A 21,123-nucleotide genomic window follows, 5' to 3' on the forward strand; every position below is an offset into this window, starting at 1 on the left:
TTGCTGGATCTTGGAGACAGATGGACTGTTTTGGGGGAAGTAACCAGAAGGAGTAGTATTTACATGGGACTATGGGTAATGTATTGACCTTTTTTAGTTAATTTGTCTTCAAACATAACCAAAGTGTATTGATGATTATTGTGTAAAGACCGTATAGGAGATAGGCTTAGTGTTTACGATTGACGTGGTTCTTAGAGAAACCCCGTTCTTATGGAGGGGGATGTTACGAACCCTCCCTTTTCTGCCTGCTGTTGGCTTCTTTGGCTTCATTGGCTGAGCTGGCTGTTTGGGAGGGCTCGTTGCTTGATTGGTGGACACCTGGGTAGGCCTCAACCTAGACTATTTATACAAGTCATGTTTGATTGTTCAGGCTCTTCATTCTCCTGCTCCTAGGGTCCACATCTCCTGGTTTGGGTTTGGTTTGTTTCTTTTGTTGCAGTTGTTATTTGCTTACATATCTTTCACTCACACATACACCGCTTACACTACTGATAACACTGATTCCACATCTGTTTTGATTCTTTTGTTAATAGTAGTTTCTTTATGTTGCAGTAAACACTTTATTGGCATTTTAACCTGTGTGTGTGTAAGCCTCTGCTCAAGAGATCAAGAAATACAAATTGGTGATGAGACACTCCGTTGACACAACCCTTGTCAAGGACAAAATGAAGGCAACATTTGAGAAAAGACAAAAGTTTGTTCAAGACCCAGCAAGGTTTCCACTGTCCTAGACCTTTTTCCAAGATTTCTGGACACATCAGGCTTGGTAAGAAAATATGACTTTTTTTTAATATATTATATATTTATAATGTTTTGTTTTTAAGATCGACCAAGACTTCACTATGCTCTTTGATGAGGAAGTGTCTGGTACATTTCTTGCAAAATGGCCAACATTATTCTTCAGACCGCGGATCATTGCAGAGTGTAAAAACCTTCCTCAAAGTGCATTGAATGAGCTTCTTTTGTCTGTCCAACAGGAATCAGATTATAGTGGTAAATGTTAATTGGAGATTATAGATTACACATGCCTTAAGTGCATTCACTGTATTCCCTGTTAACCCAATATAATGTATCATTGGACCACACCTGTGATTTTTGGCTGCTTTACTCAGTGTCTCATGTATGTGGTACTTAAGGGCACTACCGGGAAAAACATCATTTTGAGTTTTTGGGCTATTTTGCATCCATTAAATGTTTTCTTTCAGACTATTGGGTGTAAATAAAAAACAAACAGCAGAAATACATATTTAGATGTTTATTTTATCCCACTTTTTCCATTTGCGCCTGTAAATTTCTCCTAAATTCACCAACGTTGGCACTAGATAATGCCTTGTTTGCATATTTAAACACACATTTCAGAAAATTGGGGGCCAAGCCCCCTTTTCTTATTAATACACATCTTTCCTCTGCCATGGGACTCTATGGCAGCCCATAGAACTGTACAGTAAAAAGTTGTGAAATTGGCACATTGCTTCGGGACACTCCCATAATTCATTTTACCAAGTTTTAGGTCTGCACTACAGGCAGTCTAGCGCCACCAATGGGTCAAATTTGGTGTTCCATCCATGCGATTAACTTTTGAACCGTATGCCTGATTTTGAACATCGAGATATAGTTGGAATCCTTGGATGTCGCCAAACTCAACGCACCCCATAATGTCAATATCCGCCATGTTGGACCTTTCGCCATATTGAATTTGATCAAAAAGACTAAAAAGTTTTCACAGGTCACAAAATTGGTCAGATTTTCACGAAACTTGGCACAGATGATCTTCAGACCACGCCTCACAAAAGTTATCACATTGCGTATTGATATTCAACAGTGTTTGCCCGTCACAGCCAATCGAAATCGACGGCGAAGCTGCCAAACAGGAAGTGAACTCATATCTCGGTAATAGGTAATAGGTACAGGACCCAATTAGGAAGAGGATCAATAAATTTGGTGACCTTAGACCTATAGGGGGCGCTGTAATTAGCAAATTTACGTTTTGGCTTATAACGTTTGATGTGTTTGGAATAAAAACTTACTAGCAGCGTCTGTTAATACTGTGGGAGATCTTAAGGCCGACACATGGCAATTTGTGACGTCAACATAATTGATCGAGCCGCCATATTGGATTTCATCAAAATTCACAAAATTTCTCTGATTTTCACGAAACTTGGCACAGATGATCTTCAGACCAAGCTGCACAAAAGTTATTTCATTGCGTTTTGATATTCAAAAGCGTTTGCCCGTCACAGCCAATCGAAATTGACGGAAAAGCCAGTAAACAGGAAGTGAACTCATATCTCGGGGAGGCTTTCACATATCAAAACCAGTCTCAATACTTGGACTCAATTAGGAGGAGGCTCAAAAATTTGGTGACTTTTGACCACTATGCGCTATAATCACAGGAAGTAGGCTCATATCTCGGCAACACTTTCATGTATCGAAACCAAACTTGGTACATAGACTTGGGACCCTGTCCTGAGGAAGCACAATACATTTGGAGTCTTTTGACCACTAGGGGGTGCTATAATCACAGGAAGTATGTTCATATCTCAGCAATGCTTTTACGTGAAACCAAACTTAGTATATGGACTTGGGACCTCATTTTGAGGACACACAATAAATTTGGTGACCTTCGACCACTAGGAGGGCGCTAGAGTTACAGGAAATGAGCTCATATCTCACCAACGCTTTCACGTATCAAAACCAAACTTGGTACATGGACTCAAGACCCAATCCCGAGGACGTAAAATAAATTTTGTGACCTTTGACTACTATGGGGGCGCTATAATCACAGGAAGTGAGCTCATATCTCAGCAACGTTTTGATGTATGAAGTCCAAACTTGGTACAGGGACATGGTAGCTGATTGTGAGGACGTGCAAGGAAAGTGGTGTCAGTTGGCCTCTAGGGGCGCTGTAATAAAGAATGTGCGCTCATATCTCAGCAACGCCTTGATGTACTAAAGCCAAACTTGGTACAGGGACTTGGCACTTGATTGTGAGAACGCACAAGGACATTGATGTAATTTGGCCTCTAGGGGCACTGTAACAAAGTAAATGAGCTGATATCTCAGCCATTCTTTATCCAATTGCCATCAAAGTTGCTGTGAGAGCTTGCTCATGCCGTGGCAACGCAATTCATGCTTGTGTATTGCTTGGCCCCCTCATTGCTGCTTGCAGCTATATTTGCAATTATGTTTATTTTTCTGTAGAATGTGACACCATCTTTTTGCTGCTTTACCTGTTGTCTCCAACAGCCAAGGGCAAGAAGACTGCAAAGATTAGCACAACAGAAGCTGCTGGCCGCCTGATGAAGTTTCTCAAGGTATGTTCTAAGAAATGTATTTTAAGCATATTTCACTGAGAGTAATCAAGGGCTGATAGTAAAGTGGCATGGGGGCCCTACGTGTTGCAGATATTTATTTATTTTTTCTTACAGGGTTGGTGTTACAACACAGGAGCAGCTTTGTCTACTTTGAAATGAACTGCACAAGAAAATATAATTGTGTTCCTCCAGCCATTTTAAGATTTTATCCTAATTCTAGGAAACCAAATTGTATTCTGTGTCATTAATTCTCTCTCACTCTCACTCTTTCAGGTGGGGAGAAGCATGGACACATTCCTCAAGGAAACAGAACCTCCAACATTAGCTGCAGGCTCAAACTCAACATTGCTTAGGAAACCTGAATCAACACAGTGTGCTTGCGATAAGTGCAGCTTGTAAAAACAGTGTGCAAAAACAAACATCCAGCCTCTCCACAGAGCAAACGCAAAGACCTTCCTGGGTACAATCCATGCTGAAGCTTCAAATGTCTAACAGTGAACAATTTCTGTGGTGTACCTTGCAAATGAAACATGTAAACATTTGAAGTCAGAAATTAGTTCCTCTTCAAACTGAACTGAAAGAAGTCTAATTTCCTTCACCTGAGGACTCTTCTTCACACTGCCAACCTCAATGCCATACACGATTGTCTGGATGAATGTGTAGAAGTTGCACAGCGCATCGTTAAAGGACACAGCAAAAGCAAAATGGGCCTTGAAGAGCTCGTCAAAGGCCGCAACTCCGGTCTGAATCTTACATGGAATGGCCTTTTGGTCCAGGATGATGTAAAAGTTCTGGATGCTGTTTTTTTACTTCCTCCAACACAGGAGAAAGGGCTGAGCTCTTTTCCACCACACCTCGGAAGGGTTCAGTTTTTCAGGTTACAGGTGACAACTTGGCTATACATAGCCTTTTTGGATTTGTCAAATCATTCAGTGCAAAGTAGTGCTGTCGATTTTGTTCAACTGAAAAGGGAGAGATGCAATCAGTTTTCAGTGAAGATCATCCAACTTTAAATCTGCGTTCTAAAGCCCTTCATTCAGAACACTGTGCTGCCATTCAACAAACTCCTGCTTTGTCCTCAACATTTGGTGTGAAACTAACCTGTCCACTCACTTCCCTCCAGCTGTTCCATACTTTAGACATCTGATTTTTGATCATCTTAAGCTTTTTAAATCTATTTCCAGACCAATTTGATTCCAAAGCACCATCTAATGATACATTTCCCACGGTGTATTAGGAAGATTGGGTGCATTAGCTTTCAGAGTCTGTAAAAAAACTTTAAAAACATTCCAAAAAAACTAGCAAAGAGATATCAGAATCAGTTGGCTTTTCATTTTGAGAACTTTTATTTTCAAAGATTTCAATTTGGCCCCATTACTGAAGTCTTGGTCAGCAGTTTGGAGGGCAGTGAGGCGCTGAATTAAACTTTTGATTTGTCTGTTTTTCCCACAACTTCCTGGGTTCCTGGTTGTCCACAGTGACTGTAAAAAGAAGGTTGTCCACAACATTTTACACCTTTAGAGTAAATTTTGTTACACCTATTAGTGTTACTAAATTGGAGTCCAGTGTAGTCTGGTAGCTTAGAATTTGTAACACTGACACTATTCTAGGGTAATAACACTACTCTGTGTTGGCCAGTGTCTTTCAACTCGTTACAGGGTTGAATCAACTCCAGGTGAGTATAAAAATATTAACACTTTCAAAATTGTTAATTTAACACTGAAAAGAGTGGACGCATATAGACACTTTCCTAGTGTTAAATTTAACACTCAGTTAATTTAACACTGGTGATTTGGCATTCTACTACTACTGCATGGTGCAAAAGTAAAGAATGTTTAAACTCTTCCCATATTGGCATTAGGTAGACATACTTGAAAAAAGGATCTAAATAATTCAAATATGCAAATTGGTTCCTTATTATACTGTTGTACTGATTTATTTCAAGGTATTTAAATAGCAAATATATTACATTAAGCAGAGTGGTCTCTGTGCTCTACTACAGGGTAAACGTTTTTTAAACAAAGAGATGGAGCAGGGACTCCCTGCTATTAATATTGTATAAAATGAAGTTGCATATTAAACTGTGCCTAAAATAACGTGTATGGCATTATAAGCCTTTATACATACCTCTTTAAGTGCATAGAATACTAAGCTATTAAAATATTAATTGTCGGCATGATTTTATAAATCATCTTTTAATGTTACACTTACATGTTGCACAGTGAATCCTTAGAATTAACTATCTGTGGATGGCTGTCTTAGTGACTACCTTATCTATATGCCAGTAAGCCTATCATCAGTGGGAATTTATATGTGCTAATAATATGTTGGATTCATGTTAAGACATTTACATTTTTGGAAAAACTTAAAAAAATTAACAATTTGGAGGCCCCCCTGCAGTGACTCTGAGGATCCCCTAGGGGCCCCGGACCCCCGGTTGAAGATCTCTGCTCTGCTGTTTACAGAGACATGCATGAGAAAGACAGAATACTCCTGCTTGTAGTTGTAATTAAATTATTGCAACTGTAAATCAGACTATATAGCAATGTTGTAGCAAAGTTCATACTAAGAGTTGCCTAGGTCCAGACCTATAAATCGCTTCCCCTCTTAGGCCTACATGCCATTTATGTGTGAATTCAAAACTGGAAGTCCTCAAGAGCAGTACACCAATGAGCCACCAGGGGGAGAACACAAGCTACAAAAAGATGTCACTGGGAATCATTTCTATTACTCATTATGTTTTTAACAAGTGAAGTATAGAATGGCTTTCATCTTTTCAATTGGTTCCTCGCTTGTAAAAGTCTATTTATGATCCCAGATAAAGTAATGACTAGAAGTAATGGGTGGTTTCAGATTTATAGGCCATGGTGTGGTGTTGTGGTGGCTCAGTGGTTATCATCTCACACCTGTCATTTCATCTCACCTCAATGAAAATGAGCAGCACTTCAAAAAGACTTCTTTTTATCTTCAGAGGTAGGCTACAGGAGAAGTTGCAGGGAGTGAATGCGGTGCTTTCTGCCCGTCTGATTCAGACTTCAGATGACCTGCTTGAGGAGCACATTAGCTGTATGCACTTTACCCAGTTTCAAAGCTTCAGTGTTGTATATAGTCTGCAAAAATCCTTTTTGGGTCTATTTGCTGCAGATGAAAGCAATGTGGACAATGGTTTTATTACACTGTGCAACCAACCAGGAGAAAGACAACCTGTCTGAAATCACTGCATATGAATTTCATACATCCAGGCTTGCAAAGTGCCTCAATTATTTGCTTTTGCAGAGATGCTATGAGTATTAAAAGCTTTAACATTTGATAGAAAATCAGATTTGTGAGTTTCATGAAAGACTTTTTATGTTTTCTTCAAGCTAAAATTTAGTAGTTCTGCTTTGTTTGGTTTCAATTTTTGCTAAACATATTATTACTGTAATTCTGATGGGAGAAGAGAGTTGAAGTTTCCAGTGATTAAATAAATCATGTAAACTATGAATGGAAATGGAAAGCACACCTTCAAAGGGTTGGAGTATTGCATTAAAAAGATGACCTTAAGATCAGAGATAACTTTTCATTTCAACATGCATTAGCCTATATTATTTCCAAAGCATGAACTATATATAATCTTAACATGTGCAACTGAGCTGGGTTAAATGTTGAAACTGCTGGAGCAGTGCTCCATATTAATTCTGAAAGACGATAATAAAACGGAAATAAATTCCTATGCATTTGGTTGTTTTGTGAATTTGATCAAAGCTACGTGTGTGCGTCTATGAGTTTAAAGAGACGAGGTGTGAAGAGAACTGAGGCAAGCAGATTCACGATGAACTCTCTGCAACCTCCCAGCTCTTTGAGAGTTGGTTCTATACAGCAGCTCCCACCCATTGATATCAGCACTTCATGGCTTAAATAATTCAGCAGAAAATCACGGTGATACCTGATTCTCTGCAGATACTTTACTCCTGGCATTTGATTATGATGAGGAACAGCAGAGTTGCAAAACAGAACATCCACCAGGTAATGTGGAGATTAATTAGGAGGAATACTAAAGGCTAAGCAGAAAGCAGGTAATGCACTTCATGATGATGTTTTGTTTTCCTTCAATAGTCTACAGTAATTATATTTGTTAAACTAGTTAACAGTGTTACATTGATAAGACAAGGTTACAGGGCTGCATTGCCAAAACCAAAGCAATAAAATTAAATGGCATGACATTAAGCTCCTCATTCATATCAGATGTATTTTGAGCTAATGATGTTTTAATGTAATGCATGTTGGAAAAGGCTCAAAGGCATCTGATGCTCCTGAGCTCCTGAAAAATGTTTCACAGATCAGCTTTGGGCTTTATATTGGGTACTAGCATTAGCATCAAAATCTTGTTTTTTAGGAGACTGTACCAAAATGAGAGACTGTAGAGTAATGAAAGTGTTCCCTGCACAGCATCACAGTATCAGGCTGTTGAAGTTGTAAAAAATGGGTAAAATGAATAACCCCATCTCTTAACCGCTTTGTTTTTAACAGTGTTTCGTTCCTCCTACAACAATGCTTCACAGATCTAGCTGTGGAGAATTATCAAAGAGCATATCTGAATCTGAGAGCTAGGAGATAAGGAAATCACTTGCTTTGTGAGCCAAATGTGAACATGAATATGTGTTTAATGGACTGCAAGTGACACCACTGCTTTGCGTGGAGATACTGGCAGAAGCAGTTAAGTAAACTTGCTGATGACCGTCTTTAGTCAGTAAGTAAAATGTGCTCCTCGAAGATAAAGTAGTACAAAACAGTGCATTAAACCTGCATTGATTTAGCAGGGTAAAAATCTAAATAGGGTTTATAAATTAGTTTAGCTGCCTATACATCTTGCCTGTCGTTTAGAATGATAAAAAAAATAGTTGTTGCCACTCTATACATTTTCCTAGCTTATATTCAGCAATCAATCAATTTTATTTGTCACATGAAATTGTACAAGGTGCAATTCCAATGAAAGGTTATCCAATCAGCTGCAATATATCTATCTGCTTCTATTTTTTGACATAGACCACAGTGTATGCAATGCATCTGGACAATAAAGAAACGTTGAAGTAGCCTACATTAATTTAACATGCAGAGAAATTGTATTTTTACACTACTAACTACTGCAATTACTTAAATGAATACAATTCTAAATGTTTCCCATTTGTCAGTATTTATCATTGCTTTGATGCAGATGCAGATTCAGATGCCGATTTAAAATTTTTAGAAGGTTCTTTTTCACATCTTTTTTTGATCATTGTTATGTAATACAGACAGATGTTCAGGTAAAAATGTTAGGGGAAAGATAATCTAAAAGTCCAATGTTCTCTCATGAAAAGCTCTGAATCTAAAATAGTAGTCTGAAAATAGTAAGGAGACCTTTGAGCTTAGATTCTCTTCACAATATTTTGTTTCAAAAGAACAGGAATGAACATCTATGCACATGTAAGCAAATATTATTTACCCCAAACATCCAAAATAACAATTTTACAACCAATTCTGCAAATCAAACAACTTCGACTTTTATTCAATCCATGTAAGGACATCAGAGATGCATTTTGAAACAAACAAGAACATGGTATTAATCCAGTGCAGTTAAGATAGGACTTCTTTTTTTTTCAATTATCAGCTGGTTCATAAATCTTTCACCTCCATGTGAGATAAGGTCTCTCAACTGACTCCTCAGACTGTAGTGACTCTCATGACCAGCTCTCGTGTGCTATTGCTGGGTTGGCTGCGGGCTTCCGGCTGCCTGAGATGGCTGAGGAGGTGAAGGATGTTGTAGGGATAGTGTTGGTCTGGCACTGCACTGCCGCTGTTGGGGTCCACATGTGTTTCCAGTCCTCCTGTGGCAGTCACTGCGGTTGTAGAAGTTGAGCCATCGGCTGTGGAGGCTACCACCATCAGCGAGGAGGTGGAGGTGGACACTCCTACCCCAGTCTGATAGCCTGGGCTGGGCTGAGACAGAGTCCTGTCCACAGTGGTGTTCTTCAGGTCATCGCTGTCCATAGACTTATCATAGTTCAGGACCTTCCACTGCTGGTTCACGGCTTGCCAGCGGTGGAAGATACGAAACACAGAAGGTCCCTCGTGGACAATTAGTGCTGTGGAAATCAGAGCATCAATTAGACAACGTCATTGTCTGGCAGCAGTCTTAATGACACCACAAAGTGATATATGTCTCTGCAGTGCTAGATTCACTGTGTTAAAGCCTGCAGGAAGTATTAGCTGAGGGAGTAGCAGAACAAAACAACTCATCTTTAAAGTATCGCACCATAAACCTGAGATATGATCTTTATTTCTTAGAAAAATTGTAGACATGGCACAACTTATGATACAGCAATACTCTCCACTTTTGAATTTAGGTTAGCAAAAATGATGCATTTGTTCTCTTGGGTTGTTCGATAACATCTTATCACAGTTTAAAATTGCTTATTGATTGATGTTCATTGAACTCAGTATCTGGAAAATTGAAATCAATCTGTAACAAAATATGCTTGGACCCCAAGATTTTACTGCGTTTCTTTTTCATTTTAAAGTTATGTAGAGGAAAAAAGCTATTTGAATATATGTTTTCTGTAGCCTGCTTAACTTAAGCTAATAACCTTCTCTACCATTATCATCACTACAGCCAATATTCAGAACTGTATCACCATACAACTAACAGATTTAAATTGGTAACATTTTTTATTACCGGTATAGTAACATATTGTCTGCTAACAAATGGAAACTTATAATTCCCAACCTCTTCTATATTTACAGAGTTTACTGATACAATCCTGTCTCTCCTCTTCAGCTCTGTTTCTCTCCAACTCTGTGGATAAGTGAAAGTCAGGTCTTTGTGTCTGCCAGGTGACAAGTTAATCTCTGTAAAGTGCAGAGTTAATGACTCCGCAATCAATCCTCACCACCAAACCGGAGACAATCAATCTCCTCTTCCTCTTATCCTGCTGTCTGCTGCAGTGGCAGTCAGAGTTTGCTTAATGTGAGATGTCATCACACAGTCATCCAAAACATGCCGGCCGCCAGGCTCCAGAGGAAGACAGCGGGCTTAAAGGGGATGCTACAAGTTTGAATTTGGACACCCACACAAATTCAGAAAATGGTTAAAAATGCTTTGATGCACCTTTTTTCTGTGTTATATTAGCACGTGGTGGTCGTCAAAAGTTTGCCTGAATTTCACGTTGAAGCTTTTTATTATGTTTGATCAATCAAGTAAGCTTTGGTTAAGCATTTCATCTTATTTAATATAGTAAGTGTAATATAATAAATAGTACACAAATATTATTAAAAGTGACCAAACAATCATGTGTGCAATACAAAGATAAGCCAGTGTAACATGACAGCACTCCGCACATACATATTGATAAGAAGTGGTATAGATTTGTTGTATTGATTGTCAATAGAGTAAACTGTTCATGCCCAAGCTGGTATGTATAATTATTGAATCTGCTGAAAACCTTTGACATTATGTTGGTTTGTCTATTGAATGCATGATGTAACATACTGGACACACTAATTATCATTCTCAATCTTAAAAAGGCACACATTAATTCCAAGAGGAATTATGAGGATCTAATTATATTAAACAAGTAATGAACTAATGTGAACTCTAGCGCCTCACCGATGCAGACGATATCCATAAAGCCGTACATGCCATAGCAGATCTGGAAAAGCAGATCTTGTCGCTGCCAGCGGGCTGAGGGGCTGAAAGATGACCACACCAGCCAGGAGATACTGGCCATAAGGAACAGGGAGCCCAAGATGGCTGCTGCTATCTGCACTTTTTCTATCACTGTCAAAGAGATGGCTTGCCACTGCAGGAAGACACAGACCACAGAAACAGATTAGCTCTTTAATTTAAAAATATTCACATTATAAGTTAATCAGGCTGATAATAAGAAAACTATTCCTCCAAAAGAGAATGCTGCCGTGGGGAAAGAGAACGCAGATGTATAATGTGTATGCAAAACATTTGAATTATTTGTATCTGTCATTTTGCAAATGAAGATTTGTTCACACGAAAAAACTTCAGGGAATGCTACACTGGAATATGAAGCACAAAATCAAATAGCTGTCTATCACACATCAGTGCTCACAAATGCTCTTATAAGTCTCAAACTGAGCGAAAAGTTGCTTCTGCAATCTTTCTGTTCTTGAGATCAGAGGAAAAAAAGCCTTGTTTAATTCAGAAACTGTATTTTAAGTTGAATTCCTTGGTTTATGATCAGAGCATAATTAGATCTGAAGTCAAAACAGTGTGATCCCGGAAAATAGTGTTTTTGTATGAAAACCTGGTCTGGAAAAGTCTGGGGCTATCTATCCTATGGCCATGAACCCCAGCAATTCACCTAATGACATCGCAAAGACATTTAGTACTTAGTGTTTGGAGTTTTTCCATCAGACTTCTATGTCCAAGTACCTACAATAACTTGCTCATGATTGCCAACTTGTAAATATTTTCACATAATAACAAGAATAATAATATATTTTATTTATATAGCGCTTTACATGGTACTCAAAGAAACTTTACAGTAAAACCAGCACATATAACACATTAAAAACAGATAAGCAATAAAACCAACTCATAAAACAAGCATATTAAAAGCAATTAACAACAACAAAACTAGTAACTATCAGGTGAGAAATGTAAGACGATTGTGTGTGGAAAGCTAATCTGAAGAGGTGTGTTTTGATTAGTGTTTTGAATGTGTCCAGGTCAGTACAGTCACGGATGTGTATGGGTAGGGAGTTCCAGAGGGAGGGGACTGCAATGGTGAAAGCTCTGTCGCCCCAGGTACGGTGCATGGTCCTGAGTGGTGGGGAGAGGAGGTTTGCGTCAGAGGAGCGGAGGTTATGGCGGGGACTGTGGCGGTGGAAGGAGCCTGGTTATGGAGGGCTTTGTGGGTGAGGAGGAGGACTTTAAACTGGATGTCAGTGGCGGTTCTGAAGGACGGGAGTGATGTGATCGCGGGAACGGGTGTGTGTGAGGAGACGGGCAGCAGAGCTTTGGATGTATTGAAGTTTATTTAAGGTATTTGCAGATGAACCATAGAGGTTCAAACATCTTGGCTTCTCATCCTGCTCTTTTCCTTTTAAATGTAAGTGCTGCCCTGTACACCTACAGCTCACCTGTAGTGGGTTCTTGGTGCTGATGGCAATGACCTGATATTTGTAGTAGCAGAGCTCACAGGCCCAGGATCCTCTCTCACTGATCCATTTGATGAGACATGGATGGTGGGTGCAACGTACTGACCCACTGCACCGACATGGGCTCAGGAGCTCCCCCTGTGGGAGAGAGATAATCAATACCAACAACCCAGGACAAGGGTTTTTCATAATTCAGTTCATTTAAATGCATACATACGTATATTATATTTTTTTTACTTTCAGTAGATAGCTTGTTTAGACAATCTGTGCAGCTGCTGGTGAAACATGAACCCAGCTACCTGTGCAGTGCTGTGATGTATATGAAGAATAATAGAGTGCTACACTGATGCATACTGGGTTAGATTTTACAGTGGAAGCACATAGAATGCAATGAAATGCCGCTGACTACAACTAGAAGCTAAACTTTTCTGCCTCATAATACTGGACTTGACCTTAAGAGCGGCTTAAGTATTGATTTGTGATTCAGAATAAATATCTCCCTGAATCATTGACTGGCTGATAATCCTTTGTTTTGTCATCATATTTATCCCCTGCAGATGCAATATACTGAAGGTTACAGTATTACATACATTTATATATATTTTTGCAGTTCTTTGAGCTGGCTTATTGATTTTCTGAGAGCTTTGCATGCCCTCACACACACACACACACACACACACACACACACACACACACACACACACACACACACACACACACACACACACACACACACACACACACACACACACACACACACACATATGCCAGGTGTGAAATGAAACCTTTGTCTCACACCGAGTTGTTGATTACTATTACAGTTGAAATGTAGAGGATTTGTCAGTGAAGCTTTTATTAAAGAGCAAACTGCAAAATACTGATACGCTAAATTTACACTGTTACTGCAGCTCGTAAAGGGAATGTAGCTGGTACATATAATAAATATTCTTTTGTAGATTTAAATATGGTAACTTCAGACCAAATACTAATCTAGTATATAATGTTCTCCTTTACTTTTCCTTTCTCCACTTTCTGCTGCAGTGCCTTCCCTCTCTGCTTGCACCTGATTTTTATTACCATAAGAGGAAAATGTAAAAGCTTGTGTCTGCCTGTCCTGCATTTGTCAAATATTCATGAGTATACGGTATTTGTAACAACATCCAATTTTTGAAACAGTTGTAGTCAGTCAGATAAGGACATTTCAAGTCCCCTACATCAGCATGGTGACAGCTACATATGAGCAATTTCACTGAAGGCAGATTAACTATTATATAGTGTGGTTAACCTCTATGCCACAGTAGCCTGAATCTTAAAGAGGTAGTTGAAAGAAAACCAGACATTCATTTCAGCACCTCAAAAGTTGTTGTGAGTAAAGATCTGTTACGAAGAAGCATTTGAGCAATATCATCAATTTACTCCTGAACAGGGGCTCAGTGGTAGATTTGTGAACTCTTGAACCATGTGAACATTTAGCAAAGCATTACTGAAAAGGAGCATATTCTGCTGAGATTTAGCAGCCTGATGTTTAACTTGACCAACATGTGTTTTCAGCTTATCCAGAGGGGTTTGACAGGTGTTCAAGAAAATCACAGTATTAGACTCTGAAACCCATCAGCTAAAGTGATAATACGAAATTCAATAAATTTGGCATAATAAGGTTTTTCACTTAACAGCAACATGTGCCCAGCCTAACCAGCCCTTATTCATCTGAATAAATAGCCATATTCAGCCTGGGGAACAAATGAGAGATTTATAATCACCCTGGGCCCCAAGCTCATTAAAATATATCTTGTCATATTGGGTATAGATAAGGACCCAAAAGATGTAGGCCTGCCATCTTTTTGAGGTCCTGACCTGCAGTGAAAGAAACTACGATCTATAAAATTCAAAGCAGGACCTTCTTGTATGGATGTTTTAATCTTAATGGGACTGAACAAAAAGTCTGTGGTGAATGAAAAAAAAAATTAGCCAACTCCTACTGCTGCAAGAAAGCTATCCACCTCTCTAAGCTGAGGCATTCAATTTCTAAGCCAAGGTATTGTTTATTAAATATTAAACATCCCCTGTCCCATGCTATGAACATGGCATAGAGATTGTGGGAAGAACTGCAAAACGCAGTGAGTTTTCAAATTATTTCTCCACGGCATCGTTGTGCTGACATCTCTGACAGACGGAGCAGCACCCTGGTCGAGGAGAAGGGAGGGAAAAGCAGGGAGTTAGAGGAGAAAAGGCCCATCTACAGATGGCCAGGGTGGGAGTGTATTGGCAGGAGTACCAGAACACTTCTGCCTTGTCCAGTGGGACTCAGACCGCTCACTGAGACTGGCCTGATTGCAGCCAAGAGCTGAAACCTAGATCATTCCAGTACAACCAAGGCTGGAGAGAGAGCAAGACAAACTGATAATAAATGTGGCATAACTGCCCACGCATACAGAACGTGATAACTAATTGTCCTTTTGTTGATCAAACAGCAATGATCATTCAAAAAAAACACAATAGAACAATGTATTAAAAAGATGATAAGACTGATACCGTTGGCCATGTTATTCCATTTCTCTGTGCTGCATTATGCTAAAAACATCTCAGTGCACCTAATTTTCTCTTTATAAAATTGGATCCACTCCGAATGTATATAACAATATAAAAGTCAATTAGAGATGGCTATTCACATTTCCTAAGCTCCTAGAATCAATGCAAGTGAACTCTATTATTTCTAGGCGAAAGGAAATTGTGGTATAATAAAGTAGCGCCCACAGAAACTGAATGAAAGCAATTTTTACAATAGCCAATGATATTCAGGACACAAGCATTTCTTTACTAAGTGCCTGCAATACTGCAGTCATTTGAAAAATAGCTTCATATGCACATTTTCAACATATTCAACAAGTTGCTGAAAAAATTGGTCAAATAATTTCACATTTATTTACCTGTAATGACTGCTCATGAAACATGCTGGGAGACGTTCCACTCATTGCTTATTTTACGGGCACCATTAAGCCTAGTGGCAGTTAATGGCCCTTTAAAAGTAATTGAATAAGAGTGCAACCATGGGTTATAATTTAAGTTTATGAATTCACAGCTCCTGTCTTCATAGATTTCAGCAAGGCCAACAAAATACCATGTGCTCATGTACTGGTTTATATCCCATTCCAAACAAATGGCAGAGGAGCCATCCTATGTACATTTGATGGAGTGCAGAGAGCAATAATGCCTTGGCACTGTGGGGCCATATAGAAAGAATGATGCTTGACCCCTCGAGGCTTCTCATTGTGTCTCAGGCAAACACACTGTGTGAGTGCATTATCTGTGTTATGATTTAGGAGGGATTTTTTTTAAGCACCAGGGACTCGCATATTCTCAACATGCAGCTCAAGTGAGGACAAAACAGTAGAAGCATCAGACCCAAAGGACACTTCAATGTAATAGCACGCAGATATATTCCTTTACTTTTTTTCCTTTATCCTTTTTTTATAAGTTTGTGCACTACATGACTATTTCCTGAAAATCGCTATGATCTGAAGACATAGCAGATAAATTGCCTATTCTTTAAGGGACGAGGTCAAGATCAAGTCTGAAAGCACAAGCTTGAATAGAAAGAAAACACTCCACGAAAGCAAGCCTGAGCCCCCTGTAAAGCTTCTCGCTGACCTTTAGCTAAATAGAACCGATCATGGATTGAAATATGTCTCAGGTTAGTTATAAAAAAATACATGAATACCTGAGCTTTTGAGATATTTTTATCGTACTGTCTGTGAGTGTGGTACTGACTGAGCTTAGTTAATCTTCCTTTGTGGACAATAAAGAATATCTATCAGTCTAATGATTACAGCTGTTGATTATACTGTACATTGTGTGTGTCTGGGAATGGAATTTAACTCCAACAGAAGGAGTCTGGCTTAAAGGATTGGCCAAGATGTTTACCTTATCTTAATACAACACTCTCATGTCCATATATACACTGAAAGAGTTATTGATCTCTGTAATCATTCCTCGGCCATTTAGATATCACTTCATTGTGTGAATCGAATGTAGGTGACAGGGGGACAAAAATCCAGTTTTTGTTTGGTGCTATCAAGTCGGTGTTATTCAAATTACAGCCAGTATGGAGAAGAGGAATGATTAGAGTGACCAATACCTTCAATGGGCATGCAAGTATTGTATTATAACAGATTTGGGAAAAAAGATGCAAACCTATCCTAAAAAACAGCAGGCCTTTGGTTGTTAATAACAAAGGGAACCTCAAAGAAAATGGCACCAAAAACACCTACAGAAATTCGATTACATAGACTTATTACATCGTTTGGTGTCATATTTAATCAGACTACAACCATTTTTCAATGGTGCCTCTGTCAGACATTCAAGGCCCTTTTCTAGTGGGCTGCTTGAGGAAAGCAATGTCTCTCGCTCCCTTCTTTACTCTGTCTTGAGTATCTCAGCCTTGGGGATGGAAGTGTTTTTGAGGTGGATTGTCAGATCAGATACTGGCTGCCTCGGTCTATGTGACATCCTGGAGGGATGGGGGAGATAACTAATGTCCCCACTGCCTGTATCACACAGTGACACACAAACAGTCCACTCATCTCTCTTTTCAAATGGAGTATCATTCTCCTTGTATCCATTTACACAGAACTTGCATAATGATAAGACGGCATGGAATCAAGTGCTATTGACTAGCTGCATTGTCTCAAGGAAGCATCGATGATGTGAGTTGGAGGAGGCCATGGGAAACACTGAAAATCCTGAAGGTGGTACTTTGCATGCACTGCAGAGTGTGCTGACTATCTGGAGTTTAAAAAAAAAAAAAAAAAAGGATGAGGCCTTGTCTTCCAATCTCACAACTAGACCCCATGTCAGTAATAATTACAAAGTCTTGCTCAGAGGTGAAATGATTCACAGAATTGCTGTTGGAGTAATTAGTTGATGAAACATAGAGAGATTATAGACCATACAATAACCACGAAATGATAAATTAAATCTGCTGCTTGGGTAAAGGGAAGGCAACCATGAGTACACACTGCCAGAGAGAAAGTTATATGTTCTACACCTCAGTTATCTTGCTTCACACGTTTTGTAACCTCCCTGCCTCTAATGCCAATTGGTGAGGTGTGACATATTTGTCAATGTGGTCTCAAAGGCTCTATCAAACAGTGTAACTAATGTGTCTCCAAATTGCTAAGTGCTTGCTTCTCTGATATCATTTCATATTATTTATTGCAGCACATCTTAGCCATCTTTTCAGATTTTTCATCTACTGATTGATGTAGTCTAGTGTGACATTATCATCAATATTGCTCCAAAGACAGAGGCATGCAGTGTGAAGGCTTTTCCCTCCTGTTTCTCTCCCCATCTTTTCTTTTTTCTATTTCAAGGTGGTGCGTGCATGAGCAGCAGAGTGAGAGGTATTATTTGATGTTTTCATGCATATAATGCATCAATATGAATACACAGTGTTTGGCTATAATAAGTTGTTACTGCATATTTGTGTATCCTCCACACTTGTCAACCATTGGGACAAGGTCTTATATTATCCTCCCACTGCTATAGCTGTCTTTTCAAGCCACGCAAAGGGGTGATTGCAGAATGCAGTGGGATCCCTGTGCAGAGGACTCTCCAGCGGCAAGGATTCCCTGATAAGACACTGGGAGTGGGTTTTCTCACTGGAAAAGAAGCTTGACCAATAGAATAATAATAATAATAATTTGTAATAGAAAGCCTGTATGTAACAGAGGCTCATGCAAGAAGGGATGGTTTTTGGATCTAAACATTCCCATCACCTGGTCTGGTTTATTATGCTCCTACACCAACAGATTTAACTAAGATTTCAGAGCGAAGCTTTGTGAGAATAATTCATTCATGGATGGATCAGATGGACACTTCCCTACATATTTTATTTCAACATTTATGGGGGGAAACAATCCTTGACTTACATGTTCTGGTCCCTGGAAGCAGATCCTGCACAAGGGAGTCCTGAAGCCACTTGTGTAGCTGGTGAGGGAATACCTCTCCTCCAGTTTGCCCTTTGAGCAGTCATCAGAGGAGCTGCTGCAGCCGCGCAGGGCAGCCGACAGCTCTGCAGCATCAACCCAACCCGGTCGCTCTCCGCCTGGTGGCCCAGTGGCTCCTGCTGCAAGCGGGGCAATCCGGTCCCCTGCTTGCTGGTGGCTCCGCGTTAGGGTGTTGTTATTGTCGGGGACGGTGACGCCTGTTTCATGGCTTTCCGTAGCTTGGACGCTCATGGGGGTCAGCGGAGGCAGCGGTGTCGGTGGTACCGGTGGCCCGAGAAGGAGCACCCTCAGGTCACCGAGCAGGACGCAACAGCGGCTCTTCAGCATGCCCTGGCTGCGCAGCAGGCTGTATCCGGCCACAAACTCACAGCACCATGCAAAGGTGCAGGAAGAAAACAGCATCTACTGTATGTGTCCCCGTCATGAGCAAATACTTCTTAAAATGTGTGGGATGGGATAGTGGGGGTGCGTTTTCCAGTGTTTGTTGGGGTTTAAAGCAGCCTTTTACAGTCGTTTTCTATGTTAGAATGGGCTATTCTAATTGAAAGTATTTTATTGTCTTCCCACGAGAATGTAAATCCAAAAGGCAAACAAATCCCATCGATGCAAACAAGTGTCTGAAGCCATTAAGTTCAATAAATGAAACAGCTAAAAGAGGAAAGTCAAATGTTAGATTGATAGAAATATGCATTCAAATAATAAGGCTATGGCTCGTTCACTCAGTGTCCACTGTCATTGAATGGCCTTAATGGTCTGCCTACTCTATACAACATAGGCTAAACTATCTAGACAGGCTTCTCCCTCCAGATTCACGACGAGTGGCGAAAACAAGAATCAAATCTGCCTTTGGTACAATGGACTGATAGGACTAACAAAATGTCAGCGCTCATTCTTTAAAATCAAATATTCCAACAACACCGAAAGACACATTTTAAATTAGCAGAGATCAGATTATAGTCGACATATTAGGCTTTCAGAGCAAATCAAGTCAATCGATGGCGTGGCATTAAGCGAAATCTGTCTTACCTGGCGAGCTACCCCGGTTTTTATACGACTCACAGTTTCAGGATTTTTTCATAGATCTCCAGCCAGCCTGCAGGTCGCTGACAAGTCTGTGTGAAGCTTACATCCCCAATTATCGAATTTCCATATTCAAAGAAAAAGCCGATGGGTTTAAATCCCTCCGTTAAAATCCAATACGATTGTCGGACTGTCCTGCTCTGGGTGAAAGCAACCGTAGCCCCGCATTCTCCTGTGATCATTGGCTGCTGAATTGGTGCTGCAGCTTCAGCACCATGATTCCTGGGACAGCTCCCAGACGCCACACGTCACCACCGCACAGTGATGCAAGCAGCCAACTCATTACTACAACTGAGACAAATGCAGGAACACGGTTAATTAACTTTTAGGCAAGACATCCAATTTTTTTACGGGGCATTCAGTTAAAGGTCACATTACTGTTCTTTGAAAAAAAGATGTTTACTAGGCTACCTTTCATCATGCAGAAAAAAATAAAAATAAAATAAAATATATATATATATATATATATATATATATATATATATATATATATATATATAGAGAGAGAGAGAGAGATAGATAGATAGATAGATAGATAGATAGATAGATAGATAGATAGATAGATAGATAGATAGATAGATGGATAGGATTATAGGCTAATTAAACAATTACATTAGGCTATCAGGTGAAACATAGCAAATAGGCCTACAAATTTATTTGCGGACTAGATTCAAATTAGGCAGCCACCAAAAGCACTTTCATCAAATTTTCGTCAATATAAAAAAGACCATGAAATTAAAACACTGGTCAAACCCAGTGATGGAAAAAGTAGCCTAGTAAGCCTACTGAGACTCTTTACTTAGGCTAATTATTTCCATTGACTAATCTGTGCTATCTTAACAGCACAATGTAGGCTAGTATTATCGCTGAGGGGATAAATAACAAAACTGATCTATACCTGCCCCATATATTATTATCCTACGTTATAGATTACTGATGCATCAATGTCTTTTTCGTGGGTTAGCAAAATAGAAGGCCTTGATGCATCAGTAATCTAATAATACTAATAGGTCTAATAATACATGGAGCAATTGGCTGCATAGCAATTCACATATTGTGCTCATAATAGGTCAGTGTAACGCTTATCAGTTCAATTTTCTAAGCACAAACGGACATTTGGAAAAATGGGTTCCAATATCCAATTTTTAATTTTTTTGAGGCCTTGACAAATTAAAAAATTGATCTTTAACCTAAGGGCTCCAATTATTCAATACTGCAATACTCGTTCCGCCTAGCTACGCCCCGCCCCCCACTCGAAACCATCAGTTGCAAGCACCTCTGACCCCAAAGTGTCTCAGTTTTTCATGTTGGTCCATATGCAGTTAATGACCTGCATATTCCGCAAGTAGAGGAAGAGAATACCATTGCAGTATTGAATAATTGGAGCTCAGACGCAATTTTGTAATTTTCTCAATTTCTGATCCTCTGAATAAAAAACTGAAAATTGGAAAAACAGGTTAAATATCCAATTTTTTTTAATTTGTCAAGGTGGAAAAAAAATGAAAAATTGGATATTTGAACCCATTTTTCTGTTTTTCCAAAAGAAGAAAATTGAACTGATAAGCGTTACACTG

At 39.5% G+C, this 21,123-nt stretch overlaps 1 protein-coding gene and 1 long non-coding RNA gene across 2 annotated transcripts; one reads left to right on the top strand and one right to left on the bottom strand.

The window, feature by feature from the left end:
* Nucleotides 1-379: 379 nt before the first annotated feature.
* On the top strand, nucleotides 380-5,512 carry LOC120569306. The gene is made up of 4 exons (XR_005640858.1): nucleotides 380-419; nucleotides 553-766; nucleotides 3,247-3,314; nucleotides 3,588-5,512. It is a non-coding gene; the product is annotated as an uncharacterized LOC120569306 (long non-coding RNA).
* A 3,299-nt stretch (nucleotides 5,513-8,811) lies between these two features.
* On the bottom strand, nucleotides 8,812-19,796 carry marchf4 (membrane associated ring-CH-type finger 4). The gene is made up of 5 exons (XM_039818914.1): nucleotides 19,496-19,796; nucleotides 18,392-19,117; nucleotides 12,447-12,602; nucleotides 10,939-11,131; nucleotides 8,812-9,418 (listed from the first exon to the last, which is right to left on the bottom strand). Exons 2-5 carry the CDS (start codon nucleotides 18,869-18,871, stop codon nucleotides 8,997-8,999), a joined length of 1,251 nt encoding a protein of 416 aa, XP_039674848.1. The 5' UTR covers nucleotides 18,872-19,117; nucleotides 19,496-19,796; the 3' UTR covers nucleotides 8,812-8,996.
* Between the last annotated feature and the right edge of the window lie 1,327 nt (nucleotides 19,797-21,123).

The sequence above is a fragment of the Perca fluviatilis genome, chromosome 12 (assembly GCF_010015445.1).
Source record: "Perca fluviatilis chromosome 12, GENO_Pfluv_1.0, whole genome shotgun sequence".
NCBI classification, from domain to species: Eukaryota; Metazoa; Chordata; class Actinopteri; order Perciformes; family Percidae; genus Perca; species Perca fluviatilis.

Excerpts from the sequence above, each read along its gene's own strand:
- marchf4 (XM_039818914.1), bottom strand. The coding sequence starts at position 18,871 with ATGCTGTTTTCTTCCTGCACCTTTGCATGGTGCTGTGAGTTTGTGGCC. Across the intron at positions 11,132-12,446 it reads GCACCAAGAACCCACTACAG|TGGCAAGCCATCTCTTTGAC; the intron begins GTGAGCTGTAGG and ends GTCTTCCTGCAG. Across the intron at positions 9,419-10,938 it reads TATGGATATCGTCTGCATCG|CACTAATTGTCCACGAGGGA; the intron begins GTGAGGCGCTAG and ends TGATTTCCACAG.